Source organism: Lupinus angustifolius, chromosome LG12, assembly GCF_001865875.1.
Source record: "Lupinus angustifolius cultivar Tanjil chromosome LG12, LupAngTanjil_v1.0, whole genome shotgun sequence".
NCBI lineage: Eukaryota > Viridiplantae > Streptophyta > Magnoliopsida > Fabales > Fabaceae > Lupinus > Lupinus angustifolius.
In genome coordinates this window covers 10,776,345-10,796,397 of record NC_032020.1, presented here as the reverse complement: position 1 = coordinate 10,796,397, position 20,053 = coordinate 10,776,345, and the positions used below count along the sequence as shown (strand labels likewise).

At 33.4% G+C, this 20,053-nt stretch overlaps 2 protein-coding genes across 4 annotated transcripts; one reads left to right on the top strand and one right to left on the bottom strand.

Annotated features, from left to right (window-relative positions):
* LOC109362523 (F-box only protein 6-like) lies at positions 4,780–7,893 on the bottom strand. Of its 2 annotated transcripts, none has more exons than XM_019608358.1 (2): positions 7,748–7,893; positions 4,780–6,163 (listed from the first exon to the last, which is right to left on the bottom strand). In XM_019608358.1, exons 1-2 carry the CDS (start codon positions 7,795–7,797, stop codon positions 4,918–4,920), a joined length of 1,296 nt encoding a protein of 431 aa, XP_019463903.1. In that variant the 5' UTR covers positions 7,798–7,893; the 3' UTR covers positions 4,780–4,917. The 2 variants fall into 2 exon arrangements, with proteins under 2 accessions (XP_019463903.1, XP_019463904.1); XM_019608359.1 differs by lacking the exon at positions 7,748–7,893 and adding an exon at positions 7,223–7,514.
* LOC109362522 (glutamate-rich WD repeat-containing protein 1) lies at positions 14,780–19,704 on the top strand. 2 transcript variants are annotated; one of them, XR_002109412.1, is made up of 13 exons: positions 14,780–14,920; positions 15,021–15,181; positions 15,662–15,740; positions 16,027–16,203; positions 16,295–16,393; positions 17,449–17,614; positions 17,724–17,830; positions 17,967–18,106; positions 18,195–18,267; positions 18,734–18,849; positions 19,012–19,129; positions 19,226–19,542; positions 19,593–19,694. XR_002109412.1 is itself a non-coding variant. In XM_019608357.1 (12 exons), exons 1-12 carry the CDS (start codon positions 14,873–14,875, stop codon positions 19,355–19,357), a joined length of 1,416 nt encoding a protein of 471 aa, XP_019463902.1. In that variant the 5' UTR covers positions 14,780–14,872; the 3' UTR covers positions 19,358–19,704. The 2 variants fall into 2 exon arrangements, 1 of the variants encoding a protein (XP_019463902.1); XM_019608357.1 differs by having other exon boundaries at positions 19,226–19,704.

The window sequence follows — 20,053 nt, the reverse complement described above, 5'->3', positions numbered from 1 at the left end:
CATTAATTTAGTAAAAGTATGATTAAACATCTAACTAAGTCTGTTACAGCTAATAAAACATGCATATTCAACATCAAAGGTATGGGGCCACCTGAGCGCGTAATCCTTGTTTATTTCTCACTAGTGATACCAATGCTTTCACACCATTATTAGTAATTTTAGTATAAACTAAGAATATAATTTAGAGAAATGTCTTACCAGTAAATAGCAATGATCTAAGATTGATGATGATCACAAATTAAAATTAAAATTAAAAAAAATGATAATGATGATATTTAGTTGGTGATTTTTTTAATCCAACGGGACAAAACGCCCAAGGAACGAGAAAAGAAATTACATTAAAGCAACATGTCTAGGTAAAGGTACCATACTGAAATCATTAAACAAAAAAGTGTTCCTCACATCAGGGTTTGCTTACATTTGAGAGTGAGTAACGATATATCATCCTATAAATCTTTCTACTAAAATGATACATTTCATTTATAAATTAATTATTAATAAATGTTTTATCATTTAATAACACGTGTCATTTTGTTTTAAGTATATAGCTACAAATGTTTTTGAAACAAAACATAATAATGGTCATATGTTCATGCATGAATGAGCTGATACGACTTTTGATTATGGACAGAGTCACTCTCAAGTCTCAACTATAATTTTCCCATAGCCATTTTCTTATTCAATTTTCAACCTAGTGAAAATTTCACATTGTTATGCCGTGAAGACATTAGTTTAATAGTGCAAAGTCTCATTAGATCTTTAAAGTTGTGAGTTTAATTTCTGTAAGTGACACTTGCTGGAAGAGGCAATCATAAACCTCAAAATGATTAGTTCTTTACCCAAAAAAGTGAGAAATACATTTGGTAATAAAAAAAAATGCATTTGTTTGATAAGCTAAAAATGGTTGTAGATTATAAGTTATAAAAATATTTTTACGGTCAAACTTATCTCTCAGTCTACCACGAAATGAATATTATTAATGTATTATAAAAATAATTTATATACGTTTTAGTAATTTAGGTAAAGTCATTTTTTTACACATCCAACAAATAACACTTAAAAGTACTTTTTAGCAAACCTGCCTAAATATTCGATTTATAAATATAATTTTTACTACTATACTAAATACATAATTTTAATATAAGATGGGATTTTTATTTTGTATAAGGATTAAAAAGTCAATTACAAACTAAAGATGAGTTTGGTTTTTAAAATGCGTTGTTCCCAATAATTATAAGTATGTTTTTATTCTATTTTTTCCTTTCATATATTTATACCAAAATAGTAAGAGAAACATAAAATTAATTTTGCATTGTTTTATGCACAAATATTTGTCAACAATAAATATGATTGAATTGTTTAATACAACATCAAGGGTTCAAATCCTACATATTTATAAATATGGAATGAGAAACGATTTATTATCAGATACAAAACTCACTTTTCTAATCTTTATACATTAAACAAAAATTAGTCTAAATATCAACTCGAGAACATTTTATCCTTTTACACACAAAAATTGTAAGAATTTTGCAAGAAAATACTCTTCAAAGAAAAGATAATGAGGTCAATTCAACTTGGTCCACGAATTGCAAATTACATAGGCCCAATATCTTATTTTTTTGTGAGAAACACCAGAAGAGTAACGGGCCTAGCCCAGAACGGAGAACGTTCACTTACAAAAAACTATCCAATATTCTAACGCCACGTATACACATTACATAGTTTTGACCAATCGCGAAGAACCCGTGACGTTAATTTTGTATTAACCCGAAATAGCCTATTTCTTAAAATAATTATAAATAAAAAAGTTCAACAATTCAGAGAGACTCGAAAATAAATAAGGTTGGGGAAGCAGTGCCGGAAAGGAACACATTATCATTTTCGTATTTTTTCCGGCGATCTTTTATTTCTCAATCACTTTTCCGGCGACCTATTCCGATCTCTCTGCAACAATGGTACTACATGTTTATCTTCACTTTCACTCTCGATTTAGATCTAATAGCTTCGTATTTTGTTTTTTTAGCTGCTGTTTATTTTTTTGTTCTTTATTGCGTGATTTTAAAATCTGATTTGTTGTGTTTGAAATTACTTTTATAGTATGTAGAATTGATTTCATTTAGAATTTGAATCTACTCGGATTTCACCTGATCTGTGCATAATTAAATCTAGACATGTCTCAACAAAATTAACTTAATTCTTATTTATAAATCAATGTGATTCATAGATTTCTTGTTTCTAAAAGGTGATAATTGTGAAATCTTTTATATATTATGGATCATTTGTTCTATGGCTCAATCTATGTTTTCGGATCTGATCCGGGTACCTTACAGTTCTTGTTTTTCAATTGTGTTAGCGGTTAGGGAAATGTTGCATTTACCTCAGTTTTCTATGACAAACAATTGTTGGAAAATTTGGTCAATGTGGCTGCAATTTGAGACTACGAAGTCCACAATATTGCAATTTCACTTTAAAATCCTGATATCATTCAATTATGCATTTGTGTCCTTCCTTTGCTATGCCAATACACCATGCACCTTGATTGTTTCATCACATTTATTGATTGATTGATTTAACTTTTATTTGCAATGTGAATTGAAATGAAAATGTGCAATATGGTGTATTGTTTAGACTACATCAAGGCGACTTGCGGACAGGAAGATAGTGAAGTTTGAGAAGAACATCACGAAAAGAGGACTTGTTCCAGAAACAACAGCTAAAAAAGGGAAAGACTACCCTGTTGGTCCCATACTGCTCGGTTTCTTCGTCTTCGTTGTCATTGGATCATGTAAGACTATCGTATCAATCCATCATCATCATTCTGATTCGTTTTACTGATTTTTGTATCTGTTTATCGCATCATTATTGTGTTGCTTCCCTGATTGAAATATTAGTACATTACATGCCTTTTTGTCTTCCCCGAAACATTGGTGCTCAACAAGAACATTCATATGCCTCCATAATATACGAGTGCATAATTTATGGCTGGATCTGCGGGTTGAAGAAGGAAAATTCGGTTGACCTCTGCAAATATGTGGAAATTATTTGGAGTGCAATACTTATTGTGATTCAAATGATCTTGTAGCCATAACTAAAATACTTGTGTTTTTTTAAAGGATTAGACATTGCATAGGGAGGGAAAGGGTTTGGTATGCCAAAGTGGGATTTCATCTTGGATTAAGCTATCACCAAAAGGACTTGGTGTCACTTGAGCTAAGGCTTTTTGAAGCATTTGTGGTTTTTAAACATCTTAAGGACTAAGATGACATTTGCTTTTGGATGTTCTAGATTGTATTTTTATGTTATCATGGCCTTTGATTTCAAGTTTCATTGACATATTTGTTTCATTTCCTTGCACAGCTCTCTTTCAGATAATCAGGACAGCAACTAGTGGAGGCTGGGCATAATTGGAGCTTTGCTTTGTGGATCATGTCGACTTATGTTTCATAGCCCTGGAGAACATGTCAATACTTTTCTACTCATACTTGTACTAGACCTAGTTCATGTTCATGTTTTGACAAACTTTAAGAAGTTTTAATTTAATTAAAAATATAACTATCGTGTTTCTTCTGTTTTATATATTTCTCATATGGGATTTTGCTCACTAAAGAATGATACTCATGAATTTGGAGTGACAATTGATTTAAAACAATGACAATAAACAATCCATCATTATGGATTTAATAGTGCATGTAGTAATAAATCAATTCGTCAACTCAAAACTGATATTTGAAGCAGTGTAGCTGTGGTTATAAGGAATTGATGTAGTTAAGACTTAAGAGAACGTTGCAGGCAAGGGTTAGGAGAGTTGTAAGCTCTCAAATTATAAAAAATGTCCATCGAGTGCACGGAGCTCTCCATTCACCTAGTAAGGATTTGAGGAGTGTAGATGTACAAAGACCAATGTTGAAGCTCACCTAATGGGTCTCTCACTCAGTCATAGCTGGAGAGGGCAGATCTATACACCCTTACCTTCTTTAACAAACAAGTTTTTCAATGTTTTCAAATTATAGTGCCAAAAAAGTCATTTTCTTAAGAAGTTGCTACATACATGATTTTGTTGGTTATCAATTGTAATGTTGTGATCCATGGTTTAGACCTTCATATGTAAGAGGAGCAGCAGTGAAAGGAAAGGGTGAAAATCAAGCGATATATTTTGGAAAGGCCTTCATGCTTCCAACATGAAACATGTTTTTGAAAGAATCTACCCATCGTTTAACTAGAAGACGTGGCTCTTTTTCCAAAACACCAAACTAAATAATTCGTAAAACAAGAGATTATTTGTTTCTATTACTTAAGAGTGATGAGATGACTTCGGCAAACTGAAATATGAAAACGGACTTATAAAGTACAACATTAATGAGTACTAGAGGCATCAAGATTGGAATCCAAACTTCTCCCTAGGATCAGGAACTGAGAACAGCCTTTGATGAAATCTACAGTTTGCAGACAGAAAAAGTATCCAACTAACATCACGTTTTCTGATGTTGGAAGGGCAGGGATTCAGAATGTGTAACACCACAGCAACTCCATATTTGTAGTTCCTATTGTTAAGGGAGAGGCCTAGTTAACAATGCTTATGGCTCTTAATTTGCCACTATCTTAGCTCAGGCAGCTTCAGTGTTGAATGAATCCCCAATTTGGAAATTCCAGCTTGAAAACATGAATGGACACTACCAGGACCTAAACAATAGTGACATCCTCGTAACATATAGAGAAAGAAAAGTCGTCAGAGCAAGACAATCGTGATCCATGCTTCATAGCATGGAGAAACAGAAATCACTAGAAACCCATGTCATTTTTCATCTACTTGGTTAAACCAGAAACAAACATCGTTATTACATCAGCACCAATAGCCAGCAGATTGAAAGAATTGGACGAGAAGTGTAAGGCCATTGTTGTATCATATAAGCTAAATCAAGCCGTTGAAGTTAGGGATGGATAGAATGCAGTACCATATGATACCCATTGCCTTTTTCTTCCACCTGGCACCTTACATGTAGGAACCTGCAGCCATTCCCTACTTGCCATGTTGTAACTAACCAAGCGATTCACTAATACTGATGTCATGGAGAATGTTGATCGCAAGGACAACATGAGCAAGCCACCTTTGTTCCCCAAGCACTTCATCATAACGGCCTTCCCATAAAAATCCAAGCACCATTCATTTGGCATTCTGTCAACCTCCTTCCACAAGAGTGTCATCTGCTGCAGCTCCCATATGCAAACACATGTGGCTGCATTCTTCCCAAGCAACCCCACGAGCATAATCCGGCCATTATACTCAGCCAGCGCGTGGTCAATCACATGAGATGGCAATGGGGTTATGTTCTGTTTCCAAACCTCAGTTGCCATATCATAGGATATAATCGCTTCTGGGTATGAACGTGTGAAGTAAATTGTGCTGTCAATCGAAACACGTGAACCAAAGTTGACTGTCATCGGGCGCTTGATACTAGCAGGCATGTTTCCTTGATGGCTCCAAGACTTTCTCAACGAGTCATAAATTTCATAATCTCCATTAGCATTTACCAATAGGATCTTGTAGCCTGCATCAGTTGAGTTCCCATTTACTGTCATCCCTACAGCACGGCAACACTGGGAATGGGACTTAATTGGCCGAATTGGTAACTCTGTGAATGATTGAGTTAATGGGTTACAGACACAGTAGTCTCGATGATCAAAGCCAGTAAAGCAAATGAGACCACCAGCAGAAGCCACTGGTATATCATACAATACAGGCCTGGTTGAAAAAGTGTGATGATGCCATTTTTTCACAGAAGGGTCATACATGACTCCAGAATTCAAACATTCACGAGTTACTGTGTAAAACCATGGGTTTTCTTGTGGGACTTCAGCACAGTGCTGGGAAAAACTTTTAGATGTCAGCAAGGAATTCCATCGCTGGCATACAGCGCGGAAACGAAAAAATGTGGCAATGGGAAGGCGTGCAATCACAGCCTCAAATAAATCTTCCGGAAAATCTTTCCATACTTGTTGATCCATAAACGGCCTACTAGATGATTTTCCTCTGCTCTGATTTCTTCGAGACTTCTTAGTAGATGGATGCTTTGGCAGCTCCATTACTCTGAAACTTCCAGCTGTCATTGATAGGTCACTGCAGCTATCTACAGAGTTATTATCAATGTCCAGGAAGAACTGCCTGTGAAAACATGACCAAAGATATTCATATACGGATATACCTCCTACTATGAAGGAGTACAACAAATATGCATACAAAGACCAGCAGGAAAAAAATGAAAAGTCAGATAGCATTAAGCAGACCATACATGATACACATATTGCAATCTAAATTTAAACCGAGCCTACGTGATGTTTCAAGGATCAAGAATATATTTCATTCTTCCAACTTGAATACATATGCAATGTAATTAAGGTGATAAGTTGCGAATAGTTTAATACAAAGCTTTTCCTTTGCATAGATCAAATGACACCATTATGTTTGGTCATAAACCAGTCTTCATAAATGTCGTATATATATCAAAGTCATATTTGAAAGGTTTGGTTCCTGTCCTAGTCTCCTTCTACCTGTAACTATTGAGATATCCTCCACAGCCCCATCTAATAAATGTTCCTTATTGGGATGTATGTTGATATTTTTCTCACGTGGCTGAGCCAACTTGGGTGAGATTCTACCATCTTTACATGAATAGGTATGACCCTTACTTTCTCTCTAGTAATTAATCCACTATAACATCATATCACAAAGTATCGCGGGTGTTATAGCTGTGTGATAAAATTTTCGTATAAGCTCAAGAGTCATCTTTCAATCACAAATAACACTTGAAACATTTGCCATGACTCCATTAATTCGTCCATGAAAATATATGGTTTGCATCCCCTCTATTTCTCCAACCCTACTATAACCCATCAAAAAAGAAAAACACACACACATCCAGATAATGTATTGTTTATCCAATAGTGACAGTCACAACACGCAGACACAAACACGCACTATAAACATTTGTCATGCATGTGTGTCGTGTGATAATAAAACCAAACAATTATATGGATGAACTTTAAGACATGTTTGCGAGTTGGTTTTTGAAGGGGAAGGGGAAGGCTTGGGAACCATGAAACAATAATACACTTGCTAGAGGGTTTCCAAGCCTTCGGTTTTCATTTCTTCCCCGGAAAAAAACCAACGTGCAGGAGGACAAGATTCTGAGTAGGCAGTGACTTTTGTAAGGATGATCCTTACTGCCAAGTTTGACGCACAGTCGATCAAGTCACTGATCCAGCTGCCATACATTGTACAAATATATAACCAAGATGATCCTTCCCTTCTTAAGGAACAATGAATAAAACTAAAATAAATAAATAAAAAGAAAACAAACAACAAATAGAGAATTAGATTATATAGCAAAAAGAACTAAAAACGCCTCAGGCATATCAGTTGGTACAATGAAGGGTAAAGACAAATGCATCCACAACTTATGCTCAAATAAATCTGAAGGCAGAGAATTATAACAACAACACACAAGGCAACCAAACCAACAGAAACGTTATATATATATATATATATATATATATATTATATATATAGGTTTTTATTTTGCAATTTGGGTTATGCTTCCACAAAGCATGATCAGAAACATGCCAAATTTTGTTTTGTTTTGCTGCAGTTTCAGAGCCCAAAAAAATGGGAAAAGGGTGATTTAAAAGGATAGTCAACAGAAATTGAAATAAAAAAAAATAAAAATAAAAGATGGATGAGAGAGAGGACCTGGGATGAAAGTGAGTGAGCAATGGCATATGTTGTTGTTGTTGTTCCATTGCCAAATTCAAACTCAACTAGTTTGCTTTGTTTGACCGATTCTTCTTCACTTCTCTCTCTCTCTCTCTCCCTCTCTCTCTCTCTCTCTCTCTGCAAAAAAGTCTTTAACTTTTGCTCTTAGCTTACAAACGTGTATTGATAGATGCCTAGATATCGTTGGACGCAGCAACTCCTTCACCCGTGGGCCACTTTTTCCAACCAAATCAATTCACCAATTTTCATTTTATAAATATCTTCAACTAAATATATCGGTTAAGATTATGGATTAATTTAAATTTAATATTAATTTATTTAATTTATTATATTCTAACATAATAAATGGATTTCAATATTCCATTAGTCCATTTTACTTGATGGATTGTCTAATGTTTTTCTTTTAATTGTAACCTAAAGGACTTTAAAAAGTCATATTTTTTTTCAAAAATTACTCGATAGTAGGTCTTTGCTGAAATTTTTTGAAGTCTCTTTTTTTAAAAATTATTTTTTTCACAAAATCACTTTTCTCTAAATCCTTTACTTTAAAAAATCAATTTTTAGAAAATCACTTTTTTGAATATTTTTTCTTAAATTCACTTTTTTTCTCAGAAAAAATCAGCTTTTCCCAAAAAAATTACTATTTACCAAAAGTTGCACAGATGTATGCACATTGCAGTTTATTCATACTTATGATTAACCATACATCTTAGAAGTGTATCTAGATGAAGGTTTATGCATACTTATGATGAATGACCGTACATCTTGATGTAAGTAATTACTTGTTAATTATCCGGCAAAAACACTTATTTCAATAAGTTCCAAGTTTCATTCTCACATTTGAATTTATAAGGTTTGGGCTTATTTCATTTATACCTATAATTGGTTTATTAGCTGATTTTATCAATTTGTTCTTACTTAATTAACTAGCTTATCAAGTTTAGGTTTTTGATATTATTGTTGTTGGCGAGTCAATTTGGTAAGTGGTAACAAAAGTGTGACTTAGAAGTAGGGTATTTAAAGGTACAGTCATCATCAAATGAGCTGGTAAGTATTTGCAGTATTCACAAGCTAACATGCATGTATACACTAGCATGATATTCCCAACTGTGTGGTGATGTATTTGTTTTAGAGTGTAATATTTATACATATATTATTCACTATTCATTTGTATTACTTTTATTGAAAATAAATAATGAAGTGATGCAAAGACATGCAAAAAAAACATTTTCAGGATAAGTGCATTAATATTTTTCTCTTGTTCTATCCTACATTTATCTTTTAGTATTGGACACTTTTTCTTAAAGAGAAAGGGAATGTGAATATGTAGTGATGAAAGATAGACTTAAAAGTGAGGAGGGAGTAATAGAAGGGGTTATAGTGGGGTGGGTTTGAATAGAATGATTAGGTTTGTGTGTACCAAAGGAAGATAGAATGCACATTTGCTGTGGGGTAATGATTTCATTTGCAGGGGAGGAAGAAAATATAAGTGGATTTGGTTAATGGTTATGCATTTTTCACCTTTGGTCATGATGATTATTATCATGGATTTCCTTCAATCACCCACGTGTCTTTGTGCGCACACAAATGCACCCATATCACCCATCTTGTTCGAAAGATTCCATGACGCTCAAAAGCAAGCAAATTTTTTTCCAATGACTAATACAACACATCACTTTTAAAAACAACTAATAGAATAATAACAACTCGTAAAAAAACTAAATTAATTAAATTTTAATGTGAAATAGATAAATAAAAACAAGTATTAATTTATAATCTCATAATATTCTCCCCACTTATCTCTTCCTTATCTGCCTTTCTTTTATGCAGCAACTCAGGTTTCATCTCCTTTTCTGTTTTTGTTTATCATCTTTTCTCATTTCAAATTCTCTTCTTTCTTCTTCTCCATGTATTTCTTCTTTCTTATAACTTAAAGTATAATATGGAGCATAATGAATCTCAATCACTAAAAAATGATGAACGCAAAGATATTTTTGTTGGTCAAATTGTAAATAATATGAATGAAGCTTACAATTTATATCAAGCACACACTTTCAAAATGGATTTCAGTGTAAGGAAAGGTTAGCAACAATTTTATGATAATGAAAGAAAGAATATGCAAATGAAGGAATATTACTTTTCTAAACAAGGGTTTAAGAATAATGAATTTCAAGGTGTTTTGGTTTTAGAGAGCAGATTCGAGAACAGGATGCCAAACTATGGTGCAATTTAATATGAGCAAGGAAGGACAATGGAAAATTACAAAACTAGTATTGAATCACAACCATGAGTTTGTCAAGCCCCATCAAAGACATTTGTTATGTTCTATGAAAAATATATCTGCTGCTAAAGATGTGATAAAGTCACTAGTAAATGCTGGTATGAGTGTTATAAATGCATGAAGCTATATTGGGGAAGAGGTCAGTAGATTTGATAAGGCTGATTCAACGGTGAAAGATATGCAAAATTTTGTCTACACTCAAAAGGTGAAATCCATTGAAGTCGGTGATGCTCAATCTTTAGTGAATCAATTACAAAAAACACAATCAGAAGATCCCATGTTCTACTACATAGTTCAATTTGACCAAGAGTCTCATTTAACCAATGTCTTCTAGAGAGATGGTAAATCGAAAGTTAATTATGATTGTTTTGGGGATGTTATGGTTTTTTATATCACTTATCGTACTAATAGATTTAATTTGATTTATGCACCCTTTGTTGGTGTAAATCATCATTGGCAAAATGTGATGTTTGATTGTGCCTTGCTAGCTGATGAAACAATAGTTTCTTTTAGGTGGTTGTTTAAAGTATTTTTGCAGAGCATGAGAAACCAACAACCACAAACAATCTTCACTGATCAAGGTGTAGACTAGAGATATATTTTCTGTATCAATGAGATTGGCTTTTGCCTCCTAAATTAGTAATGAGAATGAATGAATGGTATTTTAATCTAATGTTAAATGTTCAAGAAATAAAAATTTAGTCTGTTTAACAACAAAGCCTAATATAGATTGATAAATTGATGAATTTTTAAGTTGTTGGAGATTGATAATGTATACACATCATTCTCATTTACTTATTTTATTACATAGTTTTCTTTTTCTGTTTTCTAACATTTTCATAGTCATTCATATTCTCTAAAACATGATAATTTAAACATGTTTCAAGAATTGATGATCAACTTATACAACTATTTAGATGGAGGAAGAAAACCAAATACTACAATTTTAATATTGTAATCATTTTACAATAACATTATACCAATTCTGCTCTCCTATCTTGCTTGAATTTTTGTTAAACTTACATAATTGATGGAGAATAATCTATCACTTATGTGAGAGGATTCTATATCCAACATAACCTGCCTTTGAATGAAAGTTGGCTTTGGAGAATAATCTTAATTTTTGTTTATAAGAATTTCACATTGAGTACGTGGGAACCTATGAAGCACGGATTCGCCAAATACCCTCGTGTGTCGGGGTCCGACACGTATCCGACACGGATACGCTCAGATTCACGAAGGATACGTGTCCATAGAGTATCCAAAAATAAAAAAAAATAAAAAAATAAAAAATAAATATCAAGACACGTATCAAATTCGTTTTCAATAAAATATAGGATATATAGATTCGTTTTCAATAAAATATAAGATATATAGATTTGTTTTTATGATAAGATAGATTTGTTTTCAATAAATACTCACTTTCACATCATACCAACTTACCATCATACCACATTGACCATTGAATAGCTGGTATTTTCCGATCCATAACGTCGCCAGCAGGTGCTTAGTGTTACTGCCTCTACCGCTATAGGGTATGTTGTGAAGAGCAAACAGAAAAATGGGATACTAAGATGTGGGACATTGTTGGAGATGCGTGAGAAGACTTTGATAGTGCTGGAACTCTTCAAGTGGCCACACTATCTCTAGATGAACCAGAAATAGAAGTTGTCCTCTTTATAGATGATAGTCACGTAGGAGATGAAATTGATACTATTTCTGTTTCTAGGACTAGACAATAAGCAATTTTATGAATTATTCTACTATATTTTCTAGTTTTGATACTTTGAATTTTGGAGGACAATGATTTTCAATTTCCATTATATTTTTTACTTTGAATATTTTGATTTATACTTATAATTTTATCATATTTTATGTATTTTTTATTAATTTATACACGTATCTCTGAACGTATCGTATCCTACATTTTAGAAAAAATGCGTGTCGAGTATCGAATACGTATCGTATCCAATACACGTATCCGTATCTGTGCTTCATAGGTGGGAACTGATATATAGTATTCTCTAGCATACACTAGGACCTTCACATTAGCTTCTTTTCCCTCAATCTCATGTTCAATTGTGTTGTTCTTTCTTATCTCCATAATCAATTTTGTACATACATGCTATATTTAGTGTGGAACTGGAGTGTTCATTTTTGAATAATCTAACTTAATAATTAATAATATACACATGAAAGAACTCAAGTACTCAATAGATTGTGCACATTTGAAAAGCCATGTAACTTTAGTTTTCTTATATTGTAACATAAACTAAAAGTATAAAAACAAACACATCTTGCATATTTCAGAAGCCAAGTTACTTTAGTATTTTTATACTCCAACACAAATTAAGAAAAACATACGAAGAGAAGAATATATGAACAAATAATTGAGAAAAAAAAGAAATGCAAAAGGAAAGGAAGAATGAAGACGAAGAAAGAAGAAATATATGGAGAAGAAGAAAGAAGAAAATTTGAAATGAGAAAGGATGAAAAACAGGAATAGAAAAGGAAATGAAACGTGAGTTGCTGCAGAAAAGAATGGACAAATAAGGAAGATAGAAGTGAGAAGAAGATTAAGTGAGTTGCTGCGTAAAAATGATTTTTAGTTGGAGTAGGTTAGTGCACCAAGACTTTTGGACAAAATTAACCCTCCTATTTTAATTGTGATAAATTTAGTAATAGAGTTAGTAATAAAGGTAGTTTTATAATTTCCATTTAAAACAAATTATCCCTCATCCCTAACATGCTTTCTCCTCCCCCATTAACATAGTTATCTCAAAACACAAAAAACGCCTCCACCACCAGAACCGCTACACACTAACTGCCAGTATTGTGCCCCATCCCGAACTCACACCGTCGCACCACCTAGTACTTCCCCACATTGTTTCTTAAATTGATGAAATGATGCTATATTTTAAGTTGTACATTTGCCATTTTTTGTGCAAGTGGATCTTGGCCTTATGAAGAAAATTCCAATATGTCATCATAGATTATTTCAATCTCTGTGTGAAGGAGATGTTGGGCATACAACAGTGCAACAGTTCTTATAGTGGAGGTGTTTTCTGTGTTTCAGGGTTAAGAAACAACATGTGGCAGTCATGGGCGATCTAGTGGCGTGGGCTTGGGGTGGGACGCGATGCCAGCAATTGGTGTATGGCAGCCGCCAATGGATGGTTTTTTGTGTTTTGGGACAACTAGGTAAATAGGAGAAGGGAAGAAGGTTAGAGATGAGGGGTAATTTTTTGAAATGGAAATTATAAAACTATCCTTGTTACTAAATCCATTGCAATTTTGAATAGATGAGTTAATTTTGTCGAAAAGTCTTAGTGCATAATGCTAACCTACTCCAACTGAAAATTCTCTTTACCTAGGTTAGCAAAACCCATAAATTAATATTTATTTTTATTTATCTATTTCATATTAAAATTTAATTAATTTAGTTTTTGTGAGTTGTGATTATTTTATTGACTATCTTTAAAAGTGATGTGTTATGTTAGTCTCTAAAAAAGTTTTTCCCAAAAGAAATTAATTCAATTCTTTATTTATAGAAAGATGGAATAGAATAATTATGATGGAGCCTAATTTTTTGATTTCATTCTATTCAATTTAGGGTCCATGATGGTTTGGTTCAATTTTTCCAGTAGTTACTTACTTATGGTTCACACTTTGTGATATTATGAGTACTGAAAATTGGGGCTCAAAAACTAGTACTAGATATTAAATAATTCCACCAATGACACCACCACTTCTTCCCTTCATTCTTTTGTGTTATTGCCTCTTAACCATACAACTGCTTACACGACAAGCTTAATATCAAATGAGTTCCTTCCAGTTACCAATTGGACTGAGAAGCTCAATAATGCGTGAAACTTTATGTGGGTTGCTGTTCCACCAACTGCAGGCAAGAGACTCATTTATTTCATACATTAATATATCTTCATATAATTTCTATTGCATTTCATTATTATTTTTTCCTCAAATGAATATAGATTATATGGGATGAAGTTGGAGAAGATAAGTTTGAGAGGAAGAAGGTTATGTTGGATTTGGATTGGGAAGATTCTCAAAGTCATAATATTTCCTCAAATAGACATATATTATATAGATTTTTCCAGAACCAATTGTCACATTGTGAAGACTCAAACTCTAAATCATAATAGTGAGACAAACATTTTAATTATGGATAGATTTAAATTTGAATTGGGACATGCTTCCCACAGTTCTGTACCGTTCAATCAGATTATGACATTTATTAAAAAATTAAGTTGTAAACAGTAAAGTTTAAATTGTATATTATATTTAATTATATGTCAAAATCTAATTGGATGAATAAAATTAAGGAAATAATTTGATAAAAGTTGATCTGCATTCAATAACATCATACAAATAAGTTCACTTTAACTTTTCTTATCTTGTGTAAGTAAAATATAGTTATTTTTATATTAAAATAACGTGTATATATCATCAAATAATTAGTCTACTGATATTACCTACTCAAATCTTAAATAGGCAAAATAAAAATATGAATATGTTTATTTGGATGAGCAACAACATATCCTATAATCTATAATATTATTACTTATACAAAAAACGAATAAATTTTATTCTTAAAAAAAGTTATTATTATAATTATAAATTATTAAATAAATTAAAATTAAAGTATAAAATAAAAAACCCTATAACAACAGACTGAGGGTGACACTGGTAACTCCTAACCTAAAACCTCATTCTCCCACCGCCACCGTGCGCCGCTCTGCATCACAACCCATAATCCACACCCATCTCAATTCTGAAGGAGTAATAAATAATCAGAAGACATGACTCGAGGCATAAAACACCGTATGAAAGCCAAGAGAAAGAACAAGGTTGGTACTTTCCAATATTCTCTTTTAGCACTTCACTCCTAATAATTTCGTGGGCACCTCTCAAAATTTATTTTTTATTTATGGGGAATTAATAATTCAGGTATCGAAGAAAGGGGAAGGGTCTTCTTCTTTGGGGCCACAAGTTCCAGTGAAAGTGTGGCAACCAGGTGTTGATAAGTTGGAAGAAGGTGAAGAGCTTCAATGTGATCCTTCTGCTTATAACTCTCTTCATGCCTTCCATATTGGATGGCCATGCCTCAGGTTACTTCCCTTTTACTTATTTTGTTTTTGGTGTTGGTGCTTTTTACGAGTTTAATATCTATACATTGTCGGTATCCAAGATTTATACACAGTCAATACAACACCCCTAACTCATTTGTATTACTTTTTGGACGAGTCAATGATTATTAAAAATGAATAGTGAATGTCTGTTTCATACACTGATAGTATATAAAACAACTCATGTCAGTGCTTACATATTTTTTTCCCTCTTTTTTATATATATATTTTTTGGGTATAATCTGTTTAGCAACATAGAAGGACAAAAAATCTGTTTCTTTGTTAGTAGGAAAGAGGAATTGTTAATAATTCAATAATGTATGGTCATATAGTTGTTAAGTAGATTTCCTTCGATATTAACCAACATTGCAATTCAAGAATCTTGAATACTTTTTTTGGGGGTACTAGTTTTAATTTCTGCTTAGTTCCGGTGATCTTAAGTAAGAAATGTGTTTTTGACAGCTTCGATATTGTTCGTGACACTTTGGGCTTAGTTCGAACAGAGTTTCCCCACACGGTGTATTTCATGGCAGGGACTCAGGTTAGCTTTTACTTATAATGTTTGTTTTGTTTTTCTGGAGGTTGTTACTTTTCATTAGTGACAGGGAAGTTGATATTAGGCTTTCTTTGACAAATCACTGTGAGAAACTCCCCATTAAAGGACTTTTGATATTTGAATGCTGACTTTTGTTTTTCAAAATATTATAAAATATAAAAGCAACTATACCACTTAGCAGCTCATAATTTTTTCTTCCACTCATGCATTTTTCATGTTTTCGTTGTATTATTAACAATGTCGTATTGTTGTTATGGTGTGTGTGCTGCAGGCAGAGAAAGCTTCCTGGAATTCAATTGGAATTTTTAAAGTAACAAATATTTCTGGGAAGAAACGTGAACCGGTGCCTAAAATTCAAGGTGATGAATCTGGAATGGATGATGAGAGTGATAGTGAGGATGATAGTGAAGATGAAGATGAAAATGGTGCCAAGGGTCCCACTTTGCAGGCAATATCCTCTTCATCTGAATTGTTTATTTCACTTCTTAGCTGTTTTAGGTTTGATCTTACTCACATTGACATTCTTTTCACACCTGCAGCTGCGAAAGGTAACTCATGAGGGATGTGTCAATCGTATACGCTCCATGACACAAAATCCTCATATTTGTGCAGCTTGGTCAGATACTGGTTATGTACAGGTCAGAACCATATGATTTTGTTTTTAATTTGAGTTAAATTAAACTAAAAGAAACATTCCTATATCTTTAGAAATAAAAACCAGCGCAGATTCATGTTATATGGCAGTGTTCATTATGATAAAGTAAATTGAAGTGAAACTGGGTGGGTGATGGGAAATATTTAGTTAATGTCTAGTTTGTTCTGGGAGAAAATGTTTCTGGTAGATGTTCATGATACTATCTGTTTGAGCATGATGTGGTTAGTGTATTAATTAAATGATAGAAATTTAGGATTTTAATTAAGTTTTGTTTAGTCATTTAAAGTTTCAAGTGTTCCCTTTTTTTGCTACGGGGGAGGTTGTTAGAGGTTTCTAGGATTGGGAGGTTGTGCTTAACAAAGCAAAACAGGACAATGATCTTTTCATTTTGACTTGAGAAAAGCATTTAGATAAATACAACATGGTGCGGGCTTCAATTCACCTGTTTTAAAACTGGTGTTTGCATGCAAAATAATATTATCACCTCTAGTTAAATCACATAACATCTTCTCTTGAGTGTTTTTGGTGTGATGTACTTAAGCATGCACTGTACAACACAAAGACTGGACTTCACTGTTCTGGGTACAGTCTACAGTCATGCTCTTACACACCATGCAGACATAATTTTAAAACATGGAATCATAAAACTTTTGCTTGGCTTCATAAATCAATATTTGAAATAATAAGGCCCTAAGTTTGTTTACTATTTTTTTGGTTAGTGAGCCTATAACAATTCAGGGTGTAATTGTAATAAATAAATTAATAAGTACTTTTGGCAAACTTCGAAGGTAGTTAATAGTAGGATTGAATATGATAAATTTTAGCGCCATGTATAGTTTACTGGGGTACGAGTTGTTGGTCCCAAGTCCTGTAAAATATTTGAAAACTTAATTTGTTTTTTTCCAATTACTAGCAGCAAGCAGCAGCTAAGGTTAAATGGTGCATTTCTAATTTTCTACATCTCTCAATTAGAAAGTTTCCACTTCATTTTCTACCATCTTTTTAGTAGAGTCTGATACTCGATTAATCAACTTGTAGGTGTGGGACTTAAGCACTCATCTGAATGGCCTAGCTGAGTCAGAAACAGATGGTGCCCAAGGAGCTGCTGCAGTTTTTAATCAAGACCCGCTATTTAAATTTAAGCACAAAGATGAAGGCTTTGCTATAGACTGGAGTCCTCTTGTTCCTGGAAGGCTTGTATCTGGTAATCTTTGTTTATACCCTTTTCAGTTTAGCTTCATTTTTCTCTTGCACGCCTTCATATTTAGTTAGCACATAGATACAAGGATTGATTATGATCTTAATGTTTTCAGGGGATTGCAAGAATTGTATTTATCTGTGGGAGCCTACATCTGCTGCAACATGGAATGTTGACAATACTCCATTTATTGGACATACTGCTAGTGTTGAAGATATACAAGTATGTACTAATGCACAACACAGTAGTTGCTCTTGCGGTTAGAGTATATATTTGGTGCAGTCCAATCTCTGTTCCGAGTAATTTTCCTTCATTTATAAATCTGACGAGAATTGTATTGTTCAATTAATATATGCAGTGGAGTCCTACAGAACCTCATGTATTTGCTTCTTGTTCTGTGGATGGAAGCATTGCAATATGGGATATCCGTTTAGGAAAGTCACCAGCTGCGTCTTTCAAAGCACATAATGCAGATGTGAACGTAATGTCATGGAACAGGTATTGAAGCATTAATTTTGTGATGTGCTACCAAATTGATTGCCAGTGTATATTTGTTTCTTACTTTGTACTTCGTTGTACCGAGTAGGTTGGCTAGTTGTATGTTGGCCTCAGGAAGTGATGACGGGACTATTTCTATTCGTGATCTCAGATTGCTCAAGGTATGATTAACCTGACTTTAGTGGTTAATATCTCCCCTTGCTCCCCATGAGAAAAACAAAAAAGGGTACACTTCATTGGTAACTGGAAGATTACTGTCTCCTCGTGGTGTTCTCTCATGTCATGGGTGTTACAAGTTATTTCATATCTGGCTTCAATTTTCTGATTTTTACCCTTATGTTCCAGTAGCATATTACATTTCATTATTTGTAAATCTATCATAGTCAGATACTTTTGTTAATCCTTTTCGTTACCTTATTTTTCGTGTACCTTCACTTTTGCACCTGCAATTGTATATTTGTATTTCCTGTTAATCCATATCTGAAGGAACTTCTAGATGCATTAGTAAAGAATTATTATGGCATTATTGTGATATAGAAAGAAATTTTCACATTGTCTGATTTCTTTCTGCTGATAGTTTTTGCTGTTGTTAAAGCTGATGAGAAAACTACATTGATTTGTTTGTAGGAAGGAGATTCTGTGGTAGCACATTTCGAATACCATAAGCACCCAATAACATCCATTGAGTGGAGTCCACATGAAGCCTCTTCATTGGCTGTTTCGTCATCCGACAATCAACTTACGTAAGTAAATATGATATTGATAGCATTATCTACGGAATGTCCTTAATCGAATTCCAAACAAGTTTCGTGATTATATTTTTCAAAGGATCAAGCTACCTTTTTTTCTATATTATCTTTGCGATTTTCCAACTGATCTGTGATCTGTATCGGCTTCTACCGCAGAATATGGGACCTTTCTTTAGAAAAGGACGAGGAAGAGGAGGCTGAATTTAAAGCTAAAACGAAAGAAGAAGTAAATGCACCTCAAGATCTGCCTCCTCAACTATTGTTTATTCACCAGGTAGGTCAAAATGCTTCTTCACTCTCTATTTATCTGAATGGTTGTAGAACTTCATGATTAATCGTGTTCATTCATTTGTCTTCTTTTACCTAACAGGGACAAAAAGACCTGAAAGAGCTACATTGGCACACACAGATTCCTGGAATGATTGTGTCTACCGCTTCAGATGGATTCAATATCCTTATGCCTTCAAACATTCAGAGCACCCTACCATCAGATGGTGCTTGATAATACATGGCATCTGTGTTTAGTGGAAGACATGTTTCTGATAGATATTGTTATTATAGTTTGGATAAGCTCTGGTCCTGGTGCAAGGATCCTGAAGCTACATGGATGTTGAAGAAATTTTCCTTGTGTACTTGTTTCATTTTTGTTCTTGGTTCTTTTCATTTCTTTTTTCTCCCTTCAAGTTTGTTATAATTGAATATGGTGGCCTCATGCACTCTGGGTAGCACTTTTTAAGTTTTGTGATATTTGTGTAGAGCTTTTGCAGACATGATGGGAGCTATGCAAAAAACTTACATGCATACTTTGCTTGCATAATTTTTCTGTTGTGTTGAAGTCTCTTAATGTTATATGATATTGAGATAACCTTTTCAAGGCCAATTCCAATTTTAGACATAATCTCATGGCCAATTCCACATGCCAAGTATGATTTTTTATAATCTCATGGACAATTTGCATTTATTTTCATTCACCCTCTCTATCTTGCAAGAACTTATTATAAAAAATGTGTAATAAATTATAAGCTAACACCAATATTTAATATGGATCTCAATGTAAAATCCATAATTATGGTACACTCTAATTTCATTAACATCAGTAGAAAGTTATAATGTTTTGACTTTTCTAAGTAGTTCTTATATAGCGTCCTTTCCTCTCATTTTTTATTCCGCAGTGGTTTATATGGCCTTATTTTTCCAC